The sequence below is a fragment of the Petromyzon marinus genome, chromosome 9 (assembly GCF_048934315.1).
Source record: "Petromyzon marinus isolate PM22_M1 ecotype Great Lakes invasive population chromosome 9, UKy_Petmar_22M1.pri1.0, whole genome shotgun sequence".
In the NCBI taxonomy this organism is placed as follows: Eukaryota; Metazoa; Chordata; class Hyperoartia; order Petromyzontiformes; family Petromyzontidae; genus Petromyzon; species Petromyzon marinus.
In genome coordinates, this window is record NC_133675.1 from 9,607,155 (window position 1) to 9,622,752 (window position 15,598).

The 15,598-nt window shown below is 47.4% G+C and overlaps 1 protein-coding gene across 5 annotated transcripts in view; it reads left to right on the forward strand.

Annotated features, from left to right (window-relative positions):
* The window catches only part of LOC116940568 (synaptic vesicular amine transporter-like), a 101,507-nt gene that overhangs the window by 76,888 nt on the left and 9,021 nt on the right, over positions 1-15,598 (forward strand). For all 5 annotated transcript variants that reach the window (XM_032950544.2, XM_076065888.1, XM_032950543.2 and 2 more), the window contains 7 exons: positions 249-582; positions 2,790-2,848; positions 4,951-5,034; positions 6,950-7,042; positions 8,040-8,129; positions 9,154-9,197; positions 13,496-13,556. In XM_032950544.2, coding sequence (XP_032806435.2) covers positions 249-582; positions 2,790-2,848; positions 4,951-5,034; positions 6,950-7,042; positions 8,040-8,129; positions 9,154-9,197; positions 13,496-13,556 — 765 coding nt within the window. The remainder of the gene's footprint in view (positions 1-248; positions 583-2,789; positions 2,849-4,950; positions 5,035-6,949; positions 7,043-8,039; positions 8,130-9,153; positions 9,198-13,495; positions 13,557-15,598) is intronic.

Sequence of the window (15,598 nt, forward strand, 5' to 3'; positions counted from 1 at the left end):
CATCAGTGGCGAGCAATATCTGGAATCGATCTTAGGATATCTCATTCACCCAACCTGTACTGACCAGGGTGGTGAAGTATGGTCAAACAAACGCAAAAAATATGCCACGGGGAGGCTTTCATCCAGCAGTGACTTGACAAGATAACTCTACGTTCCTATAATTCATTAGGTGCCCTTGTTTAAGTGCTATTATTGACGTTGGAAACCTATCTGTGCCCTACACCCCAACCGCCCATTTGCACCCGCAGTGCCAATCATCCCCAGCTACCTCTACTCCATCGAAAACCACAACGCCACGCAGGTCCCGCCATCTCCGACTCCAGGGCTCGCATCGCGACCTACCCATCCCGTCCAAAGTCAGCGCATGCAAACGGCTTCGCTCCCAGCGTCGGGGGCTCACGAACTCCCGACCCCCGGCGGGACGAGGTCGGAGGTCGCGAACGGGACCGAGGGGCCAAGCGAATGCGAGGAGGGCTCAAACGTAGACCTGTCGAATGAGAACGTGCGCGTGGGCCTGCTCTTCGCGTCCAAGGCCACCGTGCAGCTCGTGGCCAACCCGTTCATCGGCCCGCTCACCAACCGGTGGGGTTACTCGCCTGGTTCACCAGCGGACGGCGGACTCGACGGCTCATCGGCGTTATCGTCTTCGTCATCGTCATCATCTTTTGTCACTCTCATTTATTGCATTGAAAGACCTCAAACGAGATAAATGCAAGTCTCTAATTGCTCCTAGAAATTAGTTTGGAGGTGATTAGCGTACCATTGTATCCATAGGTCTGTGAACAAGTCACCCAGAATGTTGTCAGATATTGGAAGCGAATCATTTTCATTCATCTTTTGATACAGCGATAAAATATTTGAAGGCAATCAGCCTCCTTATTTCCACTCGTGATGCTAGACGATGTGTTTTGGAAGTGGAGTTCAGCTAAAACTCGTGAGCAGCAAGCAACTTGGAGTCTTTAGAATAATGGTGCAATATGAATGCAGATTATCATTACCGTGTATTTTGTGTTTTAAAAGGCATTTGATGGTGTCTGAGGTCGCTAGACGGATTCTGTTTGTACACTGCAGTGGTTAAGTTCAGTCCGGCGTCTGTGAGACATGGAGAGGCCACGCTGTCTTTTTTGCTGGATCTGCAATTTTAAGGATCTAGGCAGAGATTTTCGCAAAGGCTGGCCTCATACCGCGCCACTGGCGATCAATTGGTTTCCCAGCTGAAAAAAAAGCGCCTGGGCGTGGCTCCAGAAAGATTTCCACTTTCGTCGTCCGGTGGCAGGGCGGGTGGCGTCGCCCTGAGGCGGTGCGATCGACGCCAGAGGTTCACGGTTGGAATCCAGCGGCCGCCCCGGTTATTACCGCTCGCCGACCGCTGAAGACCCCCTGACAACATTCGCAAGTGTCGGCCGTTGAGTGCTGGCGCCAGGGCGAACAAAAACTTGGCGTGTTTGAAGATTGCACCGCCGATCACTCAGTTGGGGATGTTACACTCGGCAGCAATCATCGTCCCCATCCTGGCGGTCGAACGCACCCCAGGGCACTCTTGGCAATGAGACTCGTCCTGGTCTCTTTGAGTTCTCACCCGGTTAAACGCAATAAACTTGCAACTTGCTACGACAATGCTGGACGTCAAAATCAAGGTACTTTTTTCCATCTCTCATTGGACTTCTCTCTCAGTGAACCCGCTCTGGCGCTTGCAGACACTTTATGGAGCAATTAGGGCAGCAAACATTTGTTTCAGCGTTTACAGACAACATAAATGTTACGTACGTATGTTGAACTTCCTCCGTAGCGCACGTAGCCAACCGTGCTAATCGGAGGTTATAACCAACGCTTTGTTGTCTTTCTCTTTCAAGTTAAGTTTCGTGGAGGGGGGGGGGTGTGCAGTTGCACGATTTCAGGTGTACATTTCAGATACTTTAAATCTATGGCTAGTCCTTAGCGTAGTCACAAAGTGGCATATTACCTGGGCATAGTCATTATCAAAATCCATGGACAGATAGCCCGTAGGTGTCCACTGCACTTTATCGTGATTTGTTTCCACTTTCTTCCGTCTTGTGCCAATGTGCTGAAGAAGTGCCACATCTTTCTGGCTCCAATCTCTTACGTCGTCAAGGCATTCTCTGCGAGGTCCTGGGTATAGTATCTCGACTAGTCATGACTTTAATCCGGAGGTAAAACTACGACGTGGCCGCCCTTGTCGATGATGGAGAAAAGCGAAACCCGGTGCCGCGGTGCCGGACTTACTCGGGCGAATCGACTTCTTCACCCAGGCTGGGTTTTGCGTACGCGCCGAACCAGCGGCTCGGTCCATAGACGAAGCCGGATAATTTGCGTTTAAACAATAGGCAGCTGCCTTTAAAGTGACCGCCCATACGTCTTACGAGGATGAGTTGAGTTCGTGGCTGTGAACCGTGGCGTCGCTATCGAGTGTGCAGGTGGTGCGACTGCGCCGGGGTCCAGGCACCGCGATGCAAATGGGGAGAGGGTGCGGGGAGAGAGGCGGACAGTCCGGCCCCCACGTTTCATTCCTTGCAACATCGCTAAACACACGGTATCGCTAAAAACATGACATCGCTCGTTCTGAGGTTGCCCAATTTGTGGAACTGTCCTCGGCTGCGTTGCAAACATGATTTCAAATGGCAGCAATGCATTCATATAGGGTCATCATTCCAGAAGATTCTAAGTTGCTTGGTCATAATGCGTTTTTTTGTTACAAAAGCATTCGTCCATCAGTGGATTGATGATGGCTGCTACTGTGGATGATGATGATGGTTTTTGTGTTGTTGCAGGGTTGGTTACCAGATACCTCTCTTTGCTGGGTTCATCATCATGTTCATATCTACAATAAGTAAGTTATCGTTTCTCCTCCTTTTTTACATTGCACGGATAAGATCATCACATCTTCGGAAATCGCGTGTGTCGATACGATCACGTAATTCTTCATATCACTGCCGACATTTTTGCCAACTGCGCGACAGCAAACGTTTGGTAGTACAGCACAATGCGGCACTGTGACATGTGTTTGCGAATAACAGCAGAGATTGCAACCTTAATAAGCTTCGTATTTGAAGGGCAAGCTCAGTGCGACGTGTATTCCAAGAGGGCTGGCCAACGTGGACATTTAGAACAAAGAACACCCCCGTAGAGGGGCTCGCTAGAGCTTCCCTCGAGTGGAGACCCATCCGCCAGCGGTGCTTCGAGCGAACAATCGCGGGGGTTGCCCCTCTACATGATCACAATTGCAATGATTTGGAATGATATGACGTCTAAATGCGACTGCATCCGCCGGGCATTCTACTCGTCAGCTCTCCAACGTATCCCAATTGCAGAGGAGTCCACAATGAGTATAACGTGTTGTACGTGTCATGTGTCCGTAGGTTGACGATTCCCCTGTGTTAAATGCACGATGCATACGTTTTATATGAATAGCAATGGCCACGGATACACATTTTTAGAAAAACTATTTTCCTATGAGCCTTAAAAACAATTACAAGACCTTTGGTTCGTGAAGTAGTGAGACTGAAATGGAGAAGTAGACTGCAAGACAGTGAATCTGGAAGTCGGGCCATTGATAAGCGCTGCCTCTGTGAGAGAGGAAATAGATATTAAATATTCATGATAAAAGTGCTATTTGAAATAAATATAACCTATAATAGGTAAAGGTGCAGCCCTGCAATGAGTTGTTCACACCACTGTAGGCGGAAGAGCTATTTAACTATTTCATTTTACCAGGTAAGGCCCACTGAGCTATTTAGCTATTTTGCAGAAGCGACCTGGCCACAAATGATAGCTCAACGAAGTGGCTTATCACGTGGAAATTTACAGCAGCCAAATACTCTAAACGCGTGATGTTGATTATAAATGTGGAGGACGCAGAGAAAAATCCACGCGACGACGGGGAGAGAGAGAGAGACGCAAACTCCAAATATACAGCAGCAGGCGTCAGGGTCTCGATCAAAGCCACTACCTCCTAGATACCAGGCGCGAGATCGTTCACATGTCGCCTCCGCGGCGCCATAGAGGGAACTCCAGAGAGCCCCTCGACTGTAGAGGGTACATGTTCTACTCGTCCAAGCTACCCACGCGACTTGGAAGAGGACCAATAAATATAAAGCGCCTTTGAAAACTAAATTCAGAGGGAATTCAATTGGCGTTAAATGCAGGAAATAATGCAATGATATGTATTCATCTCATATAAACTAGGTCATGCCGAAAAGCACTACAAATGTCATTAGAAATAATAATTACATTTAAATCTTAGCTCGATAAATACATTCTGTGTAGATTATGATCTTAATTTTTTTTTGCAATTGGATAAGTCTCATAGCAGTGTGCAGCCGGTAGGATACAATTTAATTTCTTAAAATGCACGGACGTAATTGGCCTGCATTATAATTATTGTTGAGGAGGGCACAGTAATTAAATTGTGTTCAATTGAGGCACTTAACCATCGGCTGAAACCCAGTACTTAGGAGGCTTTTATTTGTTGCCTGCCCCAACCCCCCCTTGTCCACGTGTGCGGCCTATCCGGTGTAAACAGCTGTGTTTGTCTTTGCGACGCCTCGCTCAGCTCGCTGGCGGCAGCGTGGCGGCCCACGGTCCACCCTTGTGACATCACAATTGGAAAAACAGGCATGGGGTGGGGGGGGTCACAGGAGGCAATTATCCAAAGCGACGGTGAGGATCTGCGCAACGTCGTCGAGACGCCCGAGCGAATCTCAAGGCGCGGCCTTAAACGCATCTCGAGACGCGGCCTTAAACACATCTCGAGACGCGTCTTAAACGCATCTCGAGACACGTTTTAAACGCATCTCGAGACTGCAGCCGCTGCTCGTCGACGACCCCTTTGTGCATTCGGCGAACACCTCTGGACAAGCGCCGCGTGTCGTTCGCTGGTCACGTTAACTTGGCGGTCGCCGCCGCCGCCTGCCTTCTCTGTCGTTCCCCCAGTGTTTGCGTTCGCCGAGAGCTACGGGCTGCTGGTGTTTGCCAGGTCTCTGCAAGGCATTGGCTCTTCGTGCTCCTCTGTGGCCGGTGTGTAAAAACAAAAAATAAATCAACGGTCCGGCTCGCGTCTGTGTGTTCGATTTCGGCTCAAAGCCAACACCAGTAACGATTATCTGAACCGGTCCTGGGCCTCCCCTAGGTCGACTCAGCCTAAATTTTTGGGTGCCTAGTGCGATGTGTAAACATCGCCACTAGGGAGACAAAGGCGACCGGGTGTTGGCCACACACCCTACCCCCCGTGTGCTGTGCCGACCTTCATAGGTGCTCGCTTACAGCACTTGCCCCAACAGTCTGTTAAGGCTATACTGGGGGATATTTGTCTTTGTCACTATATGTGTGTGTCTGTGAGGAGTGGTGGTGCAGCGATTAGCGCGTTCTGCGATGAACCCGGCAAACCGGGGTTCGGTTCTCGCTCACGGCCAACACCAGGGACGATTATCTGAACCGGTCATGGGCCTCCTAGAGGTCGACTGAGCCTCAAATGAGTACCTGATGTTACGTGTTCAAATCGCCACCGGGGAGACAAAGGCGGCCGGACGTGGTTCTGGCCACCCACACCCACTCATGTGTCGTGCCGGCCTTCATAGGTGCTCACAAACATCACTTGCCCCAACAGTCTGTTAAGGCTATATGGGGGATCTTTGTCTTTGTTTGTCTATATAACGCTGGCCCAACGGTTCCAACCACATGCTTTCTTTCACTGTTAATTCATGATCCCAGCCAGCCTTCAATAACTAATTGCCTCAGGTGGTATATATATACTCTGATGGGTTTTCCAGTGGTGTCCAAGCAGCCGATATATTTATTTATTTACAGAACTTGCTGCACGTAATATTTGTTTTAGTTTTTATCTCTCTCTCTCTCACACCTAGCTTGAGGCAAACTTTGGGGCCTTTTTTGTTAAGTTGTTAAGACAATTTCCTGCTATTTGTTTTTTCTGACGGCATAGTCGTTCTTACAACGAATGGAAATGCATTGCAGGACATGACTGAATGTGCTATGAGTACATTGGTCAGATCTGAATTTTTTTTAAATAAATTACAAATTAAAATTCTATGAAACCAGAATGTAGCTGTAATTCAATGGGATGCACAATATTTAAAAAAAATATTTCACCATTAGGTATTTTTACAATATTAGCCATCGGTGGCAAATGATCAAAACCTGGAAATGTACATGTAATGACAATTGCATTGATTTAATAAGATGCATTATTAAAATCACGAAATAATAATGACAATTTAAGTTTAGAACACGGCAGGCGCAATTGAAAAAAACCTATACCAGCAATCATACCGTGGTTAAATTGTAGTTCTGGCTTCCTGGCAGACTGGCTGTGGAGCAAGGCAACATTTAATTGGATCGTGTGACAAGCAAAATGGCAAGTGTAAATCCGATTCTTGGTCAGTGTTAAGTCTACAAATTGTCAGTAACAAAATAACAATGGTGACCACTCTGCTCTGGGTGCAGCTTTGCAACTTGTTGTCGCAAAGAGATTGGAGGCGGCCCGTGACTAGTAGCCACGGCCATAGTGAGCGGAGTATACTGGATGTGGTGTGCCTGTTGTGGATATATTTTCCGGATCACCAGCCTGGACAAATCCTGATGGAATTCAGCCTTGGTGGATGGTATGAGGAGTGGCGGTGCAGCGGCTAGTGCACTGTTCAGTGAACCTGACGAACCGAACTCCAATCCCGGCAACAGCTAACATCACTGGCGAGTGATATTAAAACCGGTCCTGGGTCTCCCCTAGGTGAGACTCGGCCTTAAATTGATTTTCTGGTGTGGTGTGTGAACATCTGCACCGGGGAAATAAAACCGACCGGGTGCATTGTTGGCCACAACTCCCTGTCGTGCGCCGTGCCGGCCATCGTAGGCGCTCACTCACAGCACTTGCCACGACAGTCGATGTAGGCTTCACAGGGGATCTTTGTCTTTGCAGGCATGGGTCTGCTGGCGAGTGTGTATCCGGATGACGACGAGAGAGGCAATGCTATGGGCATCGCTCTGAGTGGTTTGGCCTTGGGGGTGCTGGGTAAGGAGTCGCAAGCACACAGCCTGGAGTAACACAGTGCACACGATTAGCACGGTTGGCTACGTAATGGAGCTAACGAAGCTCAACATACGGTACGTACATCACGTGCTGCTAGAAAACGAAACATCGATTGGAAGCACAGGGCTGGGAGAAAGAAAGATGAGCACATGGATAATGGGGGACACAAGCACGCTCGGAGACATCGTACCGAATGCCGAGAAAAGTTTGTGGGCTTAGAAGGGACGATGATGATGATGATGGTGATGATTGCTGGACAAGGCTGGTGATGGAATGGCAGCCAAAGGAGGAAATGAAAGGACGACCACCGTAGAGATGGCACAATGAGATCAGCTCACAGAGAGCGGTGGCCACAGGCATGCGGAGACATTATACCAGCAGTGGATAGACCATGGCCGCTGCATGTTGACGATACAAACAAATAAACATCATATTCTTGGTTCTTTCGGTAAAGTCACGTTGAAGGGAAACAATAAAATAATAAAATATATATATATAAAACAATAAAAGTCTCACGACGTTTCGACTGTAACACAAACAGTCATCATCAGGTGTGAAAAACCAACGGCAAGAAGCATTTGAAAATAAATAAATACAAACCGCCACTTCTTTCAAATGCTTCTTGCCGTTGGTTTTTCACACCTGATGATGACTGCTTGTGTTACAGTCGAAACGTCGTGAGAATTTTATTGTTTTATATATATTTTTTATTATTTTATTGTTTCCGTTCAACGTGACGTTACCGACAGAACCAAGAATATGAATGGCTGCGGTCACGAAAGCTTTAAATAAAAAAAATAAACATCAGTTGTGACTCAAAATATTCGACGTGTTGCATTGTGGGCCTTTAAAAAATATATATTTTTTGCTTCCGATGAATCGATGCGCACCCATCGTCGTTCCACAAGCAGACGACGGACAGGCTGCGCAGCGCTCGGCATTTCGCCAATGACGACAGCGACTCTTCGTGCGTTTGCAGTGGGACCGCCCTTTGGCAGTCTGATGTACGCCTTCGTCAGCAAGACGGCGCCATTCCTGGTGCTCGCTGTGCTCGCGCTGTTCGATGGAGGTAAAAGCGCGCCGCCGCATCGCACACGCAACGAAGATTGACCTCCCCCCCACCCCCCCACCAAAACCTCAGGTAGTCATGTGACCGCTATCCGTCAACTTCACAGAAGTTGCTCAATCGGGGGAGCAGTGGTCATATTTCTGCAGATTAGGAAATGTATGTCTCTCAAGGGAGATAACTGTGCAGCAACTGTGCGATCCCAGTGTGTCGTAGGCATGCGTCTCTTGACGTTACTGCTTCGTCGCGTCACGTGTGTGTGTGCATGTATTCACGTGCATTGCAGGCACTTGAAATTTTTGAGCTTTGTACCGAATTCGAAAGAAAAAAAAAACCGTCTCTTCTTGTTATTTTGGTTTTGCCAACCCCTAGCACTAGACTTAGTGAGTTGATAGTTTTTTGTTGTTGTTGTTGTTGTAAACATTGTCAAGCCTACGCTTATGAGCAGAATGATATAAATGATGAAGTCGTTGAATCTGGGGCCAGGAAGAAAAAAACACATGACAGCCGCCGGAGGTCTCGATCGCTTTCACTCGGAGGGCACGGCGAGGCGGAAAGTTCCACGCGGGTACCACGCCCCGGTCGTCGTCGGTGACCAGAGCAGTTCACCTCCCGTGGAATGTGGCCGACAGAACGCAGGCGAAGGCCACGGGCAATTATTGCGAGCGATAGCGTATGTTGCCAATCGCCAATTTGCACTTAGCAATGGGTCCTGTGGGTTTTTGCACGACCAAGGCGGAGTATGTGGGTAGCGCATCGTGCCACATTTAATGCAACAAGCTCGACGTATTAGTCAAAAAGCAGAGACGTTGATCTCTCTCCGCCATGAGGAAGAGCCATTGATGGAAACGTTGCCTATTACATACAACGTAAAAATATGTCCCCTTAGGGGCAGTGTTATTAACAAATGTGTTGAGTTTTTTTGTGAATTTTGTAGTTTTAACCGCTGCTGCCAATGCAGCATCACAAAATTGTAATGAACAGAGCTCTGTGTATTAACGTGCACCCTGAATTGGTTCGTCCCCAGCCTTACAGCTGTGCGTTCTGCAAAAGCCCAAAGCAATAGCCGAGGTGAGTGAACGCTCGGCCGCTCTCCACACCCATGCTTGACATGCACAATCACATTGAAAGCCCACATGCCTCCAAGCCGCCGCTGATACAGCGGTGTGTGCCACGTGTGGCCAACGAGAGCGGGTGACTTACCGTGGCGATTCCGCTCTAACAGGTCACCAAGAACGATGCGGCTTTTTTATTATTGTATTTTTCGCACCGATATAGGTGTACCCGCAGCGCTGTTGAATGAACTGTCGAGATTCAGGGTAGCATGTCGATTCAAGAGTCGATGGTTTTATTTCATGTTCTGGTCTTCCCCCCCCCCCTCCACAATTTTATCCTGATTGTGCACTCGGTGTAAACTCATGAGACAGAGATTTCACTCCGACCGTTCACAAAAAAGTGCAACACCCCCTCCTCCCCCACCCCACCGTGTTAGGGAACAGCCCACGGGAAGTGGCTATAACAGAACTACTCCTGAGATCCCCTCGAGTGACCTCTGGTCTACACATTAGGAGGCAGCACTTTCCCACCCGACCCGCTACACAATAACGTTCGTCCCATTATCATTCAAACTGATGGATCGTTTATTCTCAGAGCTGAACCACATTATCATATCCAGATGCCTTGCTCCGACCTCTGAGTTACCCGGCCACCTTGAGGAATCGGCGTTATTTTTACATTGCTGTAAACGTAGCATCTGCAGGAATCACGTGAACCCATGACATCAACATAGACAGAATAGCATAAATATTGATATTTGCACAAGCGATATTATTCTTGTATTATGAGCAGAGAGAGTTAATATTAATCGATGAACCAGTGCAGCATTTCACCACTCGTCATCGACGTGTTTTGTACGCACAATCAGCAACTATAACAGCCCTGGTGATGCTTCATTTTGTGACTTTATCAAGTTCTCGGTCTGATGCAGTAATTCCCACGAATGTGGAATTGACCACATACTTATATCAACAACTCAATAAGTCGGTCAATAACACTGGGAAAAAAATGGATATAATAAGGTGACGTTTCAAGCGATGGTCCTTCTTCATAGCACATGATGTACAATGAAAAAGTGACCATCTCATTGTGAAATTTAAAACATTCATTATATGCAAACAACATGTTCCATCTTGAATTTTGATTTAAAGCTTTCGTGACTGCAGTAATTCATATTCTTGCTAAGTAACGCTGTCTGCTTTATTATTACACGGAGTGACACTCCATTGCACACACTTTAGCAAGATTGAACAAAAAAAACCGTTTATGTAATCGCTATTAGGTAACATTAACATGCTAATGCTTTAACTTTAACATAGGCATTTCTGTGACCAGTCACAAGCTAATCACTCAGCCATTTCAATGCTAAATTCTATGCTAATTCCTTTGTCAAGGCGCTTTGTTTCTTCTCACACAGCTTAAAGTTCGCGATCTGAGCGTGGCTTTTTCACTCCAGCGCTGTCCTCCAGACAGTCTCGTCCCTTCACCTGATGAAGGCCGCTTGTGTTGTGGCCGAAACGTCGTGAGAATATTATCGTGTTATTTTATTTGATCAATTTATTATTTTATTCTCATTCTACGTGACTTTACCGAAAGAACTAAAGAAGATGAATCCTTGCAGTCACGAAAGCTTTAAATCGAAATTTATGCTAATGTAAGCCTAATATTAAGAAAACATTGGTATTGTAATTGTCATCAGGCCCCTGTGTCTGAAGTGCAGTCTACAACTCTTATTGTCCATTCTAGCTTTCTGGCATTTCAATTGAATGTGCTACGAAGAAGGGTGATTGAACGAAAGATAACCTATTATCTATATATATAAATACAATAATTTTAAGGCCACAGTGTTATTGACGAAAGTTGAGGTTTTTGTTGTTATTTGTGCTAACAGAGAAGCAGCATCACCAAATAATGTATACCGCTCATCTAGTGGAGAATACAGAACAATAATAATAATAATGCAATGCGTGTTGACAAAGAATGGGAACATTTATTCTATTTAACATCAGTCTCGACGGTCAGACTTTTACATTTGGCCTTTGCACAGTTGCTGAGCAGTGGATTGGGGCCGCGGTGATTTATTGTGACACCGAATGGAATGGCGAGCACATGTATCATTTCAATGTTCTCCATGACATTTGCACAGTTAATACAAACGCTTCGGTCGAACTAGCGCACTGTGCTGATTACCGACAACAGATCTTTACAGTTGGCATGCAGCTCCAACAGAGACGTGGAAATCATGCACGGACTACAAAACCATGGCACTTTTCCACAACGGCCTCCTCGAGACATACGCCAGAGATAATAATAAAAAAAACTACACGTGGTGAAGGGCAGGCAGGATGAGACGGCACCGAGTTCATATTCACCTTGACCACTTTGGACACGTGTAATTCATCCAATGAGGATCGTTGGTATTTTTCTTTCGTTCTCTTTACATCCCAAGGACATGCAGCGATGATCGTCAAAAGAGACCATCACTGGCACGGGGCGGGCAGGCGGGTGGGTAGGTGGGTGGATTGGTGGCTGAGTATATTAAACAAAAATAAAAGATTGTGGGTGGCATGGGTGGATGGGGCCGCATGGGTAGATGGGCTGGATGGGGTGGGTGGGTGCTTGGGTGCGCCTCACCCATGCATTGCCTTTACTTTATCCAGCCTAGGACCAGCGAGCACACAGCAGTAGAAGGTCAGCCAGCAAGCCGCTTTGCATCTCTCCGACGATCTCACTCGCTCATCCACAATGGGGAGCTACTGCTCTCGCCCGGGGCACCCCGCTGACATTTTTGTGAGGCGGGTGCCCTTTGGTAGCGGGCAGCCCCGCAGCCGCGATTGTCTGGAGCAGTTCACACGAATCGGGGGGCACGGAGGGGGGTGATGGTGCGGGTAGCTGTGAGTTCAGGGTGGCAGCCCTCCAACCACTCTTTACCCCCCCCCCCCCCCCCAGTAGCCCTGGGGCAGCTGTAACGTCAACTGGAAAGGTCACGTTACCTATCGGTACTGCGCTCAGAGAAGCTTCCTTGCTGCGAATTATTTCGAGCGACTTCATCTCGCGTCGCCATCCATCTGTGTTTCACGTCAGCTCTTTAGCGACGATGAGGCCAAATCAATGTCCCGCCCTTGGATCTTCTCTCGGTAGCTGGCGTTACCGACTCGTTGAGTCGCAGACCCTACTTACTTCTCGATACTTTATCGGTGCATCTATTCACACCTGGTTTTCCGAGAGGAAAAACTAAAAACAACATGGCAACGATGATGCACTTAATTTACCCAGGAAAGACTGACCGAGTCGCAGGGCTCTTTTTAAGGAGAGATGTTTGGCCAAGAACCTTCATGATTGTTTGGTTTTGTGCCGGAGAAAACCAGAGAAATACCACGCGTACAAAGAGGCAACATTCTAATTTCCCCACTGATGGATTCAACAATCCTTTGCTGCACTGCCATCGCCTGCCTGACAACCCCATGTATTCTCAGGCAGTCACCCTTCAAAGTACAGGACAACTAGGCCCAACCCGATATCTAAATATATTGAATATGTTCTGGTGAATTGGTTTAAGGGGATTCATTCAACATTCAAATTCACGCATGCATCTTCTCCAGGTGCTTCAGTTTCCTCCCACGTGTACAAACACTCATTCATTGGCCGAGTACATCTTATATATATAGGACTGCAGAGCTTGGGCAATTATTTGCGCCAGCTGACACCACTCGGCTGCCGTTCCAACGTGCCTGTGGTTCATCGGCGATTGTGAGATGCAAATGGCATGAACGACGACGTTATATTCAACGAAAACATTGTTTTGATCGTAAGCAGTGATATCGTGTTATTTATTAATAAACGTAGACTTCTGATTGATGTAGAAAACAGTCGAAAACAGTGACACGGCTCCGTTGGGGGACAGATGGAAAACAAAACGTCTTGCGACGTATTGCTCAACTGTTCGCCAGGGTAAAAGTACAGCACAGTGAAACTCCTCGTATCCGTGATGATGTGGAGGGGGGGAGGGGTGCTATATTCCGCATCCTATTATCTGCGTTCATCCACCTAAATTACCGATGCTGTCTGCGCAATTCTACAGCCACGAACAATCTACTGCTGGACGACGGCCATTTCCCGCCATCTTTCGTGCTCTCGTGATGCAACAATATGATTTCGCTTATTCCGCACACGAGCTGATTTTGTCGCTGCCCTCCGCTGGGGAATGTCCTCTCTGGGAGGTTCCCTCCTCGGGAGACGCGGACGGTAGGGCAGCGAGAGACGCGTTCGCTTTCTCTCTGCGTCGATGACCGTTTAAATCTCCCCCCCCGCAGAGCCAGAAGGGATCCTCTCTTCTCACTCTGCTGCAAGACCCTTACATCCTGATCGCCGCAGGTAGGAACATCGCTCTGAAGAATATCACGTAGTGGTTCATCATCCTCATTATCAGCCAGCCGCTGATCAATGCACTGTTGGACGAAGGCCTCCGGTAAGCCGTCACCACGTCTCACGGTCAACGCGACGGAACACTCCATTTGAGCCCCCCCCCCTCCCCCCGCACGAGCCAATTTCGTTGCTCCATCTCTTCGGCGGAGACGTGTCCGCGGGGCACTCTGCCCCCCTTCGGCTGCCACTCCGTCATCGAGTGTCGTGGGGGAGGCCTTCGTACAACGCTGGCAATTTGTTTCGCTTACGATTGTGCCCTTGAAGTGCACGTCATATATTGCATTGAATATTTCTCGAGGATTTTTAATTGTGTTTCAATATGTATAGATCTGCTTTATTTGCATGAAAGAAATCACGCCCATTTTGCGACAGAGCAGGGGCCATCTCATTGCGTATTTTTTTATTTATATTTTGCAAAAAGTATGTACCGTTATGTAAGATGATGCTGTTTGTAGCGTGCCTGAACAAACACCTGTTATGTTATCGCTACGGTGAATTAACTCAGGGGCGGAGCCAGGGGGGTGACAGGGTTAGACAATTGTCACCTCCGAAAAAAATAAAAATCGAAAATCTGAAACATTCTGCGTCTAAGTGTACGACACTCGGTCTGGCGGACTCCGTGCAACTGCATTGTCAGAGTGTGTCGCCAACCGATGGTGTGGGGTATAGCCGATTTCTCATTCAATCATTCTTGAAATTTAAATTTGTTGAATGTCACCCCGGGCTGAAAATCCTGGCTCTGCCCCTGAATTGTTAACATATCAACGTGAAACTAATAATCAGAAAACATTGTTTGTAATGTAATTTTCATCAGGCACCAGTGTGTTAAGTGCAGTCTCCAACCCGTGTTATCCACTCTAGCTCTCTGGCCTCTCTATATATGTCCTGTGAAGAAGGACCATTGCCCAAAACATCACCGAATATAAATATCTTCCTTTAAAGACCACAGGGTTTTTTATTAATGTGTTTAGTTCTATAAATGTTGTGCATGTGCACCACTGCCGCAGCAGCAGCAACACCAAATACTTTTTTGAACAAAAAGCTGCACGGTGAAGATACCGCATGCATATTATGAGTATTTTTTCAAGACAACGCTGGCATACTGCGGCCTCGCCATCACTCCTGTGCACACAAGAAGCAGACGGGTTAAGGAAGCTGTGGAGCGTGGGCGTGCCAGTAACCCAACCCTACGTATACACAACAGAGACCCCTATTAAGTGCTCACTGACAGCATCTGTACAGTCCAGGGGCTAAACCCTAACCTGGCAGAATTGGCAGCAGAATAATACCTTGTTTCAATTGCAATAGGCATACAGGGCCTCATTTTTGTGCGACTTTTGTCATGATGGACACATTTCTTTAAATATGTTATTAGTATCCATAATACAGTTTTTTTGGGTTAGATATATAAATGTGTCGTTAAACCCGCCACCACCCGCCAACTAATAAAGGTTGTCACGTAAACAGAACAAGCCAATTCGTTACTAGTACAGCAAACCGATGTGTTGGAGAGCAAAGCCACAACATTTCCAATCTGAGTAAGACGTTTCGCCATTAATTATAAGTGGCCATGGCTTACACCAGTGGCGAGTGATATCTGAACCGGGACCTCGGCCACACCTGGGCCCTCACAAGCCTACACTGACCAGTGTGGCGCTACGGTGGCGAGATGGAAACTACCTTGCCTGGTATACAGGAGGTCGTGGGTTTGATCCTGACCCTGATTCCTGTATAATTTGGAGTTTGCATTTTCTCCCCCGTGGTCGCGTGGATTTTTCTCCGTGTCCTGTTTTCCCTCCAAATGTATAAACACGCGTTTCCAGTATTTGGCTGCTGTACATTTACACGTGATAAAACACTTCGTTGAGCTATCATTTGTGGCCAGGTCGCTTCTGAAAAAAGAGCAGTATAGCTCAGTGGGCCTTACCTGGTAAAATAAAAAAAAAATAGTGGTAGTTTTGTTTTAAATATGGTAAAACCGCTCCCATATG